Genomic DNA, 14920 nt, shown 5'->3' with positions numbered 1-14920 from the left:
GCTATCTTCCATTGTGCATTTAATTTTATTGTTGGACTGTTCACTGTTTACAGATAAGGACTGATTCCATGATCCAGTGTTCTCAGTGGGGTGCAGCATTCACAAGGAAAGAATCTTGGGAATTTGTGGGTGTACAGCCCAGATCATAGAAATACCCCATCGGGTTCACAAAATGTCCTGTATGAGATTCCCCCGAAGACTCATTTGCACCTCCTATCGGAAAACTGATCTTCACAAAATCAAGAAGGTCAAACTCTGGTCAGCGTTTAGCGAGCTAATCTCATCCTGGTTGCCTGTAAGGATGCTACAATTAGACTTACGGTTAGAAAAGGAGAAACCTGCCAAGGTTCCCACTCTGGACCACTATCTGGCGACTCCTGCTGGAAGGCGACAGGACATGACAGGATCCAGCGCACCTGTTTTCCTGTCACAATGTGACATTAGCAGGTGCAGGTACCTGAGACCTGAGGGGTGGAATTTTATGACTGCCCCGGCATTCTCGAAAGTGGGAGAAGGAAGTTGTCGTAACTTCCACTCCCGCCGCAAATACCATTTCCCAGGCAATTTTGTATTTAAATTAACCATGTGACGACAGGCACAGGAAACATGTGGGATCATGTGGTGGGGGAGGCCTTTCATTGGTGGAACCCATCGTCGCTGCCCCAAGCACCACCGCCACAGATATAAAACATTCTGTGCTTGCAGCCTCAAAGACCAGCCTTCCTTTCATGCAAGTATCTAAGTATCTTCACACTAAATTAAATTGAAGCTTTCACTTAAATCAAAATGTTTTTTCCTCCCTTATTTTGTGAAACTCACCACAAACTTCATATCATTTATTTTCCCTACAGCCAAAATGAATCAAAAGGCAGCCAGCAGGCAGCGTCCCGCCCCATGGGTCAGTGTTGCCTCGCTGCAGGTTCTCCTCCAGGCCGTCAGGGAAAGGCGGGAGTTCCTCTTCCCTGCAGATGGAGTCCGAAGACCCTTCTACCTCATCAAGGCGTCCTGGATGGAGGTAGCAGAGAAAGTCTCGAACCGTGGGGTGACAAACAGAACATGGGTGCAGTACCGCAAGCAAATCAATGACTTGCTCAGATCAGCGAGAGTAAATAGTCCTGGTGAGGCTGCTCCATTGATTTCTTCCATAGCTCTGTGTCTTTAAGGCAGAGGGAACGCAAAGAATGCACTCGAATGCGTGAGCAGCCTTGGTGGCAATTACTAAATGATGAAGATTGGCATTATTTATGTGATTGGATGTGTCGTGCGAAAGCCAATGCAGAATGAGTGATGTTGATGCATGTATGCAATGGTTGTGAAGCATCACTTGCCATGTGATTAAATCTGCACTGTCTGTTGCAGGAGAGACGAAGCCACAACCAGTGTGAGCGTACTAAGATGGGAGGAAGAGTCCCTGACATCAGGGTGCTGACTATGGCTGAGGAGGAGGAGGCCTCTGAGATTGCGAGAGAAGAGGGAGGCAGGGCGAGTGGAGATGGTGAGGCAGGAGCCAAAAAGGCGTAAGGATGAAGTGTCATCTCTGCTCTTGCATCCGTATGTGGAAACCGTAAGAAATTGTTCGAACTCGTGAAGTACATGCTTAGAGTGCTTCTGTTTGTGTCTCCACTACGGGTGCCCGCACTCAATTAGCAGAACGCCACATGGCCAAGAACCCTCCTCTGGGGAAGAAGCCGCCGATGCCCCAGAGGGTGCACCATCACTTGTCTCTTCTTCCATCTCAGCCAGCGTAGATACATCCACATGGTCCGCAGGGGGTTTAAGATTAGAATCTGGGTCACAGGCTGGTGGTCATGACACAGACATGTCCCAGCAACTAAGGGAGCATGTGCCAGCTGGGTACCCTGACAATCAAAGGACTGCTGGGGACCAGGCCCCTGCTCAGCCCCACGCTCATAATGATCCTCTGTTTGTTGCTATGAGAAGTTTGCTGGATGTGCAGCAAAGCCATGTGGAAAATATGACAGAGATGCCTGAGATTATGTGTGGCTTTGTGTGTGCCATGGAGGAGTCCATGCAAGCCATGACGTCTGCCATGTCCCAGGCATTTGAACATATGACTTCCTCAATAGAGAGTTTGGCGAGCTCCGTCGCGAGCCTGGTTGACCACTCGAGCCATATGCGATCTGACCTGCACTCCGTCGCTGTTGTCTTGAGCTCCATGCAACAGAGTCTAAGCGTGAGGGTGATGAGGAACTTGGATCTCCCTCCAGGTGCTCCTTCCCCTCAAGGAGACAGGCAGGTGCCATCGTGCACACAGATAGAGGCCCTGGGGCCCTTCTGCTCAGCACAGCCCCAGGGTAAGCAGCATCTCGTCCTCCCCCCACTGACATTGACCCCTTACCTCCAGCAGGGGATACTCAAGCACCCCCGCCCCCCCATTAGGATGGAGCCATCAAGGCCCCATTCCTCCAAAGGTCATCCACAGCAATGGGGCAGCGCACACAACAGACTGCCTCCACCTCAACTGCTAATGTCGGGGTAGCACCTAGACACAGTGACAGGAAAAGAAAATTGAAACAGTTTTGAGTACCAAGGTGGCATGGGTGATGTAGAAATGTTCATGAATGCAAAGATGTATTAAAATATTTTTATTTCTTGCAATATTTGATCCACTCTCAGTAATGTTTTGCTTGGTTACAGATGGATAAAAATAAGTTTTTTGGAGACCTATGGCAGGAATACAATGATGCTTGAAAAGCATCTCAGGAAATATCCAGTGTCCATATCCCATTGGAATTTGAGCCTTCAATCTTCAATGATGGCTGTTTTCCTATTGATGATCAATAATTTTTTCCCAATACTTTTATGCCTAACTTTTGTTTTCAACGGTCATATTTTAATGCTGCTTGCAGTAATTTGTAGTCACATTCATCGTAGCCCATGGATGAGATCAAATGCCAATCACATGACAATGTAGCCATGCTTCGTTAAGATTGCAGAAATGAATAAGACCTCATGCAAAAAGGATGTTTCTGTAGGTAATTGTTATGTTGCTTCTTCCAACGTTCCTTGATGATGTGGCTTATTGTTGGCTGAAACGTGCATAAATGAAGTTCTCCCTGATGTCCCTTGCATGTCTCTCCATGGCTCTCATACCGATGATGGCATCATAGTCAATGTTGTTCTCTTTCTCACCTTCTTCATAGTCATCCTCATCTGAGGAGGACTAGTGTCCCTCCTGTTTCTCCGCCTGCAGAATGTTGCCATGTGTAATTGCACAGTTGAGCAAGGCACAGCAGACGACGATTATTTATGACACCCTCTGTGGCACGTACTGACACACCCCTCCAGACTGCTCTAGGCAACGGTATCGCATTTTCAGCGTGCCAATGGTGTGTTCAATGATGGCTCTGGTGGATGCGTGAACGACATTGTACCTCCCTTCAGCAGTGCTTTGGGAATAACATACTGGCGTCATCAACCATGTACAAAGGGCGTAAACCCTTTTCACCCAAGAACCAGCTGTCCACTTCAGCTAGTTCCTCGAATTCTGCTGGCAGCTGGCAGTTCCTCAAAATGTATGAGTCATGACAACTCCCTGGGAAACGTGCGCAAACAAGCATGATGTGGTCACAAACCAGTTGCATGTTTAAAGAGTGGAAGCCTTTGTGATTCACAAAGACAGCAGGCTGGACCCTGGGAGCTCTAATGGCCACCTGAGTACAGTCGATCACCCCTTGTACTCTAGGGAACCCAGCGACGGCGCCGAAGGCCGCAGACCTTGCTGCCTGGCTGTCCTTGTCTCCAGGTAAGTAGATTAAATCATTGGTATGTTGAAAAAGGGCATTGGTTACCTCTTTGATGCACCTGTGGGTCACAGACTGTGAGATGCCACATATGTCACCCGTGGATCCCTGGAAGGAGCCACTGGAGAAAAAGTGCAGCAGTCTCCCCTTGAGGCCAACTGGCATGGGATTCCTACTGAAGCTGAGCGGCTGCAGATCATGTTGCAGGGTCCTACAAATTTCTGTGACCATTTCACGTGACATCGTTGGGCGTCTCTGGTATTGCCTCTCTGACATTTGAATGTAATTTGTCCTTGTCCTGAGGATGCGATGATGTGCCAGTGCCTGTCTTCGATAAAACTGTTCCTGGATGTTATCATTCGGAGCATCCTCACCTTCCTGTTCTGCCTGTTGCTGGCGCTCAGGCATCATGAGTACAGGAAAAAGAGCCGTGCTTAGTCTCTCCCTTTGCTCTTCTTCCCATGGTACCAGACAGATTGGGTGTATGAGACCCATATCACTGCGGCTTTTCTGAACAATAAATAAGCAGAGCGTGGCGATTCAGTCCTCTGTTGGCAGTGAGCTGAAACATCGAGGCAAACATCTGGTTTCAAATTGCAGCCAGGTAGAAGACACACCAACTGTCATTTGCCTCCTCCCAATCTCCTTGCAAGTCTTGAGTGCCCCCGTGGTTTCAGTTATCGTTGGGGGAAATGGCGTGCATGGAATTCAGGGCAAGTCTCCCCACCTTCCAACCTCCTTCTGCAACCTTCCATATTGAACCCATCACCCTTGACCCACCCACTGTTAGAGTTACCATTGAGCCTACCCCCATTTCCGTGCACAGTGTAACATTTGTTGCCAAGCTCCGTTCCCCTTGTTATGACCAGGTACTGCTAAAGGTGTCTCGGGGTCTGTTACCATCTTCACCTGGTCTTATTGTAACAGGGTTTAATTCTAAACTCACTGTGCTTTGAGCTCCCCCTTTGGGAATCCTTGTTCACAACTTTCCAATTATAAGGCAAAGAAATGAGCACAAACAGGCTTTCTTTAAACCAAAGAAGAAAGATGGAATTTATTAAACCTTAAAGTTAAACTCTAATACGGTTAACGCCTACGGATATACAACGCGCACACGCGATACACACATGCAAATAGGGACAGAAAAGAGCAGAAGAAAAGATAAGTAGAACAGTTTGAGGCAATCTCTTGTTACTATGCTTCAAACTCGCTGTAGTCCTTGATTGAAGATATGGTCTTGCATTTCGTTGGGGCCCAGAGTTCCTTTTAAACCTTGTTCACGTAGGGGACTTTTTCTCTCTTTGAGTTTACGTGTCTTCAAGTTTCCGAAGCTGGTGAGAGCGAGATGAGGGTAGACAGGAGACAGGTCTTAGAAAACCAGCAGCCAGGAGCTTTCTGAGTTTGAATCCTTTGTTGGAAGTTCAAATCGCAACAGCCAGCTAGTCACGTGACTAAAACTGGTCTGATCACTTCTTCTGTGTATTGGGGAAGCAACGACTAGGTCCCTTTGTTCCAATACTGCTAGTACTATGCAAATGTCTTTCCAGTCAGGGCTTGCAATTTTAAGTTTTAATGTTCATGTATCGAAATCATGTGTGCCTCAGTCTTGGCAGGTGGGGGGTTTGTCTGACACCCTCTATATGAAGCTGTCAAATACCCACCCATTAGTCTTGACCTTCCTCCCCCTACAGAATCCATTTGCTCCCATTGATTGTGACTGTTCCCTCTACTAGCCAGTACCCTCAATTTGTCCCACAGTTCACTGACATCTACGACAGTCATCCCTCCCTTTAGATTCCGGCCAAATATCTGCACACAGCACTGATCTCATCCACCCACCACCCCACAGCTGACAAAATGCATCTTCACCATTAACAATAACTATTCAACAACCTGGACACTCCACTGCACTCTCCCTTGCTCCTCCATGCACCCAATCGCCCCATTCTTCCCTCTCTGACTATCCTGCCTTGCTCCTCGATGTAGCCCTCGCCCATGCCGTCGCCGCCATTCCCCGAGATGATTCACCCTTACTGGTGCCGAGCCTGGAGGCAAACATCCATTCCAATGCTGGTGTTAGTTTAGCAGCTCAGTGAAAGAGAGAAGAGCACAGACCTGAGACTCAACTGCACAAATCCGACTGTTGCACGCCACATTGAAACATTCATGAACTTTGTGGCACGGAAATATTGCTCACTATTTAGTTAGTCTGGCAGGTAGGACTAAATTGTAACTGTGCTTAGGGTAATAAGTATTCATGTTATTTAAATGAATTCAAAGCTGCAATCTGCCACTACGTTGGGGAAACCCGAAAAGCCGCAAACCCGCCAACGACAACATTCCTCTAAAATATCTCCTTGAATAGTTCCATTGCATCGTTTACGCCTCCCGGAGTAGGGGCCTCAGTTTAACGTCTCATTAAAATAGCACCATTAACGATTATATGCTCAAACCCTGAAGTGGAGCGTGAATCCATAACCTTCTGATTCTGAGAATGCTACCAATTCAGCCAAGCTGATAATTGACAGTAACTATTCCAGTGACACTTCAAATTTCAAAAGCCTTTATTTAGGCTAAGTTTAAAGTGTACTGCTTCTTCAAATACAGCACCCGCCACTTACCTGCAATGAACTGAGATGGGACCATCTTGGCCAAACTGTTCCTTAGTTTTATGCACTTGTCCTATAAAGTCAATGAAACCCTCTCCGGATTTTGGCACTCCTTGCTCCGGCCAGTCTGTAAACTGGAACTGCCTGACAGTCCGTGACTGACCATCCTGTGGAGGAAAAGGAACTTCATTAGGCACTGGATGGTGAGCAGTAACACCCCAGTTGATTACTTAATTAATTAAGTGTTGGACTGAAAAGTCTTCCTAACAATGGAACAGTCTGTGAGCAGGTCACTTATTTTAACCCTTTCAACCACACCACAATTTAGGTTTGAACAAACAAAACTTCCAAGAGACATGGCCCTATGTTGCTGTTGACACAGTTAAGTTTGGTCTTTTTGTGTTTAGAGATGTACAGTGTTCAAATCCAGCCTAGACTGATTGCGATGGAAGTCCCCTCTGTCTGTTAGATGTAAGCATCCTCTAGAAATTGAGTTTAGGCAGTCTCAACCAAGATCCCAGTAGGCATGGACCTACAGAACAAAACTATGCCCAATTGGATAAAACAAAAGCAAAATACTGCGGGTGCTGGAAATACTCAGCAGGTCTGGCAGCATCTGTGGAGATAGAAGCAAAGTTAATGTTTCAGGTCTGTGAGCTGTCATCAGAACTGGCAAAGGTTCGAAATGTAATAGGTTTTAAGCAAGTGGGGGTGGGGGGAAAGAACAAAAGGAAAGGTGTGTTATCACACAGAGGGCCAGAGAGATTAACTGACAAGGAGGTCATGGGCAAAGGCAAAGGGAGTGTGCTAATGGTGTGATGAAAGGAAAAGCCAATTGGACATTGAATTGGAAATAAATGGAAAAGGTTATTAGTTTAACTTGTCTCCCGAAAGGCCACACAGCAAGTCTTCAGCACTGCTCTGAAGTGTCAGCCTAGATTACATGCCCGCAGTGAAGTTTGAACCCACAGTTATCTGACTTAGAGGCAAGAGTGTTACTGCTGAAGCAAGGCTGACACAATCTACTCAAACCTTTTAATACATTTCTTCTTCAAGTGTAATGTAAATCCCTTTTAAATATTACAATTGATTCAGCTTCACCAGCTACTTGTAGCAAAGCATTTTGTATTCTAATAAACCCTCAAGTGAAAAGTTCCTTCTAACCTCTGTCTATGTTTTCATGATCTCTATAAGTTTGGCCTGTCCTTTTTCCCTTCGCACTGTTGTGCAAATTGTGTTGTTCCCCTTTGGCACACAGAAAATCGGGCATTCTATTGGTACAGGTTTCACATTGCAGTAGTTTTACATCTTGCATTTCTACATTTCTAAACACACCTTGTGGCACCTGGGGAAGGATAGAGAGAATAATTGAATCCGCTCAATGGAACTTTGCAGGAAGGATTGTGAATCGTTGTTTCCCAATTCAACGAACACATCACAGGCATAGAAACTAATCATTCCTGTGATACTTTCTTTTCCTTTGACAACAATTGGGGTGGCCCTGGAGCAGTAAAAAAAAAATCATGTGTTCTGGTTCATTGGTTTTTGATGGAGCAAAATCCTCCTGGAGGATTGCAATAGCTTGGCAGTAATGTGTTTGGGAATGAGCAGGCAGGAGAAATGCTGGGGTCTGTAATGAGTGTTTGGAGCAATTCAATAATGTAAATTCTAACAAGTTCCCCTATGGGAAATCTCTTGCAAGCCTATCAAAGATTTGACTAGGTTTGAAAACTCTCTCCTCTTCCAAATGGAACCTAGCTGACAGACTCTGAGCAGGGCTGACTATTAGCGCGCTTCCCTGTCATGCATTGTTGCACACTGGTCCAACTACAGAGAGTCCAGGCTATCTGCCTCATGGCCTGTTTAGGCACCTACTATGGAGCCACTCGGACCACATTAAAGTGTGAATCAATACTCTCAATAGTTAATATATGCATTTTGAGTTGCTGATGTTATAAGAGCTTAGTTTTCTAATTCAGGATTTATTCACCACTGAGGCAACAGCACCAAGAACAGTCCTTTGCAAACTACCAGACCCACCCAATTCAAACAGAAACAACCAGCAGTAAGAAATATAGGCTGAAATGGAGCTGAGTTCCCTGTGCCTTGCAGGATAACGGCGTGCAGATTGCTAGCAGAGTGTGGAGATATGAGTGTGGTGAGTGAGGATTTTAAAGGTCAATATCTTTCTAAAAATTTGTTCTGCAGTTAGCATTTAACTGGGATTTACCCTCCAAGTAAAGTAGGTTAAGAAAGTAAAGTAAATTAAGAAAGTAAAGTAAGTTTCTACTAGCCTTAGGCAGGGATCAACAAGCTCTACTGCAGAATAGGTGATTGGTTAAAGTAGCTAACCATTCCAATCTGGCCGCTGTAGTTTAAGCTTCAAAAAGTATAAATGCAGAGGTCTGGGTGCAGCCTGCAAATGGCATTCAGATTGCAAGTAGAGTGTGGAGACACGAGTTTGGTGAGTGGGGAGTACAGTGAAGGGGGAAGGAGGTGTTCATTTTTTTTCTACTTCTTTTTAAAAAAACTTTCCAGCACTTGTTTCTTACTTCGGTGCAGTGGAAGGAGCTGGTTTCCAATTTTAGTGTAGTAAATAAATAATTTGAGGCATGACAGGGCTGCTCACACCCGTTGAATGCACATCCTGTGTCATGTGGGGGTTCCAGGACCCTACCCATGTCCTGGACAATTGCATGTGCAGGAAGTGCCACCAAATGCAAAAACTCAAGCACCAAATCTCGAGGAGCAGCTGGTGTCACTGAGGTGTATTTGTGAGGATGAGAGATATGTGGATAGCATGCTTTAGGAAGTGGTCACCCCGCAGCTTAAGAGAGCGCAGGCAGAGGGGGACTGGGTGGCTGCCAGACAGACAAGAAGGACAAGGCAGGTAGTGCAGGAGTCCCCGGAGGGTATCCCACTTTCTAACCGGTATTGAGTTTTGAGTACAGATGGGAGAGAGGGTTCCTCTGGAGAGTGCAGTGAGAGTCATGACCAGGGCATCATGGGTGGCTGAGCTGTGCAGGGAGGGAGGAGAAAAGACAGGAGAGCAATAGTGGTAGGGGATTCTATAGTTAGGGAACAGGCAGGCATTTCTGTGGTTGCAAAAGTGATTCCAATTTTCCAAGTATGCTGCTTCCCTGGTGCAAGAGTCATGGATATCACCGAGCAGCTACAGAGCATTCTGGAGGGCGAGGGTGCACAGCCAGAGGCCATGGTCCACATTGGTACCAACGATACAGGTAGAAAAAGGGATGAGGTCCTGCAGGCTAAGTTTAGGGAGTTAGGAAAGAGATTAGCAAGCAGGACCTCAAAGGTAGCAATCTCCGGATTACTCCCAAGGCCACGTGCTAGTGAGTATAGAAATGGGAGAATACACCAGATGAATGCGTGGCTGGAGAGATGGTGCAGGGGGGAGGGCTTCAGATTTCGGCAGCATTGGGACCGGTACAAACCGCACGGTCTAGACCTGAACAGGACTGGGACGAACATCCTTGCAGGAAGGCTTGCTAGTGCTTTTGGGGATGGTTTAAACTAGATTGGCATGGGGATGGCAACCTGAAGGCAGTTTCAGATAGGATAAATTCAGAGCAGATAACGGGAGGCAGAAAATTAGCGAGTGACTCTGAAAGACAGAAGAAGCAAAGGTTAAAAGGTGCACTGCACAGGAATTTGGCAGTGTTCAAATGTATTAATTTAAATGCAAGGCGTATAGCAAATAAAGCCAATGAGCTGAGGGCACAGATAGACAAATGGCAGCATGATATCATTGTTATAATGGAAGCTTGGCTTAAAGAGGGGGAAAAAATGGCAGCTCAACATCCCTGGATATAAAGTTTTCAGGCAGGATAGAGAGGGGGATAAAAAGGAGCGGGTGTCATTATTAGTTAATGAATCAATAACAGCTATGAAGAGGGATGATATGCTAATTGAATCATCAAATGAGGCCATATGGGTTGAGCTCAGAAATAAAGAAGGGGCAGCCACATTACTAGGAGTGTACTATAGACCCCCTAATAGTGAGAGGGAGATAGAAGAACAAATATGTAGGCAAATTTCTGAGTGCAAACATTATAGGGCAATAATGGTTGGGGATTTCAACTGCCCTAATCTCAACTGGGATATAAACAGTGTGAAGGGCACAGAGGGCACAGAAGTCATGAACTGCATTCAAGAGAACTTTATTAGACAGTATGTAACAAGCCCAACGAGAGGGGGCGCATTTCTAGATTTAGTCTTAGGAAATGAAGCTGGGCAAGTGGATGAAGTAGCAGTGGGTGACCATTTTGGAGTTAGTGACCATAATACCGTTAGATTTAATATTATTATGGAAAAGGACAAAGAAAGAACAGGAGTAAAAGTTCTAAATTGGGGGAAGGCAAATTTTATGAAACTGAGAGGTGATCTGGCAAAAGTGGACTGGGTACAGCTACCTGAAGGAAAATCAGTGGCAAAACAGTGGGAGGCATTCAAAAGTGAGATTCTGCGGGCACAGTGTAGATATGTCCCCACAAAGAAAAAGGGTGTACTGCCAAATCTACAGCCCCCTGGTTATCTAGGCAGGGTAAGATAAAACAGAAAAAGAGAGCTTATGATGGTCACAAAAAACTTAATACTTTAGAAAGCCTAGAGGAGTATAGAAAGTGCAGGGGTGAAGTAAAAAAGGCAATTAAGAAAGCAAAGAGAGGCCATGAAAAAATATTGGCAGGTAAAATCAAGGAAACCCCAAATATGTTTTATCAGTGAATTAAGAGCAAAAGGATAACTAAGGAAAGGATATGGCCTATCAGAGATGTACAAGGTAACTAATGCATGGATGAAGATGTGAGCAGGGTTCTTATTGAGTACTTTGTCTCTGTCTTCACAAAGGAGAGGGATGATGCAGACATTGTAGTTAAAGAGGAGTGAAATATTAGATACGATAAGCATAATGAGAGAGGAAGTACTGGAGGATCTGACATCCTTGAAAGTGGATAAGTCACCAGGGCTGGATCGATTGTATCCCAGGCTGTTAAAGGAAGCCAGGGATGAAATAGCGGACTAGTTCTGAGGATCATTTTCAAATCCTCACTGGATACAGGCGAGATGCCAGAGGATTAGAGGTCTGCGAGCGTTGTACCATTGTTTAAAAAGGGTGTGAGGGATAGACCAAATATTTATGGGCCGGTCAGTCTGACCTTGGTGATGGGCAAATTATTAGAATCAATTCTGAGAGATAGAATAAACTGTCACTTAGAAAAGCACGGATTAATCAGGGATAGTCAGCATAGATTTGTTGAGGGAAGGTCGTGTCTTATTAAATTGAATTTTTTGATGAAGTAACAAAGAAAATTGATGAGGGTATTGCAGTGGATGTTGTCTACATGGATGTTAGTAAGGCATTTGACAAGGTTCCACATAGCAGACTGGTCAGAAAAATAAAAGCCCATGGGATACACAGGAATGTGGCAGGTTGGATTCAAAATTGGCTCAGTGACAGGAAACAAAGCCTAATAGTCGACGGATGTTTTAGCGAATGGAAAGAGGTTTCCAGTAGTGTTCCACTGGAACACTTAGTGTTGGGTCCCTTGCTGTTTATTTATTTATTTAGAGATACAGCACTGAAACAGGCCCTTCGGCTCACCGACTCTGTGCCAACCAACAACCACCCATTTATACTTAACCCTACAGTAATCTCATATTCTCTATAACCGACCTACACTAGGGGCAATTTACAATGGCCAATTCACCTATCAACCTGCAAGTCTTTGGCTGTGGGAGGAAACCGGAGCACCCGGCAAAAACCCACGCGGCCACGAGAAGAACTTGCAAACTCCGCACAGGCAGTACCCAGAATCGAACCCGGGTCGCTGGAGCTGTGAGGCTGCAGTGCTAACCACTGCGCCACTGTATATATTAATGATTTGGACTTACATGTGGGAGGCATGATTGGGAAATTTGCACATGACACAAAAATTGGATAGTGAAGAGGATAGCTGTAGACTCCAGAATGATATCGATGGTTTGGTTGAGTGGGCAGAAAAGTGGCAAATAGAATTCAATCCAGAGAAGTATCAGGTAATGCATTTGGGGAGGGCAAATAAAGCAAGGGGATACACAATAAACGTGAGGATATTGCGAAGGTAGAGGAAATGAGAGACCTTGCAGTGCATGTCCACAGGTCCCTGAAGGTGGCAGGACAGCTAGATAAAGTGGTCAAGAAGTCATATGGAATGCTTTCTTTTATTAGCTGAGGTATAGAATACAAAAGCAGGGATGTAGGATGTAATGCTGGAACTGTATAAAATGCTGGTTAGGCCACAGCTGGAGTATTGCGTACAGTACTGGTCACGTTACAGGAAGGACATAATTGCTCTGGAGAGAGTATGAAGGAGATTTATAAGAATGTTGCCAGGGCTTGAAATTACAGCTATGAGGAAAGACTGGATAGGCTAGGGTTTGTTTTCTTTGGAACAGAAGAGGTTGAGGTTAACTTAATTGAGGTGGACAAAATTATGAGGGGCCTAGTTAGAGCAGACATGAAGAACCTGTTTCCCCTAGCAGAGAGGTCAATTACCAGGGGCACAGATTTAAGGTGATTGGTAGAAGGATTAGAGAGGACATTAGGAAAAACGTCTTCACCCAGAGGGTGGTAGGTGTCTGGAATTCGCAGCCGGATCAGTGGTGGAGGCAGAAACCCTCAACTCACTTAAAAAATACCTGGACCTGTAACCTGCAAGGCTATGGACCAATTGCTGGAAGGTGGGATTAGATTGGGCGGCTAGTTTTTTCAGCCGCCACAGATATGATGGTCTGAATGGCCTCTTTCTGTGCCATATTTCTATGGTTCTATAATCAAGGTTCTTGGGTCACATATGGCCCATCGACACTACCTTCAAGACATTAGGGGTGTAACTACTTCCAGATCATGAGGTTTAGAAAAGTGGTCAGCATCCAAGGGTTAATTTATAACAGCGTCAGTAAAAATATGAGTTGCTAACTTCACTTCCTAATTAATTAGGATATTCCACCAACCAACCCGCTGGCAGCGCTATCAATTTGTTTATGGTTATGTCATAATTATTCTAAATGTTGTAAAGGAACATATCTGTGTAACCTTACAGCAATTAAATGTGAGTTAATGCAGATTAGTTCCGCCCTTCTAATTTCCACATAAAATAGAAATTGAAAAGGATTTGGCCAAATGGAATTCTATGACTGACAGTGACGGGGAATGTATTTTTGGTTCATTGGAATTCTACACCATAGCAGTGAATGGGAAAGGTTTTGTTCCATTGAAATCCCAGCTTTGATTGGGTATTTATCTGGCGTAGATTGAGATTGCAGTGATTTCTGTGACATGGTTTAATCTGCCAAACAGTTGTGATCTGGTAAAGCAGTGTAATCCTCTGAAACAATGTTGATTGAAATAAAACTGTGGGAGGCTCCTTCCCAATGTTGTTATAGCATGCGGGAACTGAGCATGTTGTAAGGCAGCTGCTGCAGTCTCAAATTGTGGTGATGTTGTTTTCTTAAATTTATCTGAAGTAAAAGTCAGCCATAGCTCAGTGGTAGCACTCTCGCTCTAGTCAGAAGGTTGTGGCGTTCAAGCCCCCTACCAGCTACTCAAGCACATATCCAAGCTGACACTTCAATGCATTACTGAGGGAGTGCTGCACTGTTGGAAATGCCATCTTTTGAAGGAGACATTAAACCGAGGTCCTGCTTGCCCTCTCAGGAGGATGTTAAAGATCTTATCGCACTATTTGAAGAAGAGCAGGGGAATTTTTCCCAGTGTATTGGCCAATATTTATCCTTCAACCAACATGATCAAAATACATCATCTAGTCATGTATCTCATTGTTGTTTATGGGACTTTACTCTGTGCAAAGTGTCTGCTGTTTTTCCTATATTTCATTAGTGACTATACTTCAAAAGTACTGCACTGGTTATCAAAAACTTTGGGATATCCTGAGGTCACGGAAGGTGCTCAATAGGTCCAGGCCCTTTCCTTTATCCCTCTTTTAAAATTAAGCAAAAATAACTTTACAGATCAGTGTACAATGAGTTCATCATGTCAGCCATGTTTTGCAGAACACATTACCGTAACAACGTAGCCCTGGATCGCAAGACGCCTCCACCAATCATATACTGTATTCCTCTTCTTTAAAGTGCACTGCTGTCTCTTTTGATATTGGAAGTGGAAATGTGCAATGGAGTTGATTCTGACTTGAAGTGACCAAAATTCACCACTAGATCTCCAGGATTCATAGTGCCAGGGATCAGTTACCTCTTAGAGTGCATCACCGTTGACCTGACACGCAGTCACTAAATCACCATTGCAGAATGGAACATGAAGCTAATTTTGCATGCACTCCTTGGCCATTATCATGGAGATGATGTTTTAACACATTAACATGATGAAATCAAAAATAATTCACAGTGTCCTGGCCAGTTCTCACTGTCCCTCTGTTTTAGGGGAATGATCCATTTTAATTTTGAAATAGCCAAATGTGGACTTTACAAAATAAATTCTAAAGCCTATTTGGATTCCTTTTTTTCTTTACA

General features: G+C 44.8%; 1 protein-coding gene across 1 annotated transcript in view; it reads right to left on the bottom strand.

Moving 5' to 3' along the window:
• The window catches only part of LOC137351760 (receptor-type tyrosine-protein phosphatase delta-like), a 583992-nt gene that overhangs the window by 14475 nt on the left and 554597 nt on the right, over positions 1 to 14920 (bottom strand). The window contains exon 34 of the mRNA XM_068016566.1: positions 6386 to 6540. Coding sequence (XP_067872667.1) covers positions 6386 to 6540 — 155 coding nt within the window. The remainder of the gene's footprint in view (positions 1 to 6385; positions 6541 to 14920) is intronic.

This window comes from Heterodontus francisci, chromosome 36 (genome assembly GCF_036365525.1).
Source record: "Heterodontus francisci isolate sHetFra1 chromosome 36, sHetFra1.hap1, whole genome shotgun sequence".
NCBI classification, from domain to species: Eukaryota; Metazoa; Chordata; class Chondrichthyes; order Heterodontiformes; family Heterodontidae; genus Heterodontus; species Heterodontus francisci.
The sequence above is the reverse complement of the archived record's forward strand: the minus strand, read 5'-3'. Positions and strand labels throughout refer to the sequence as shown.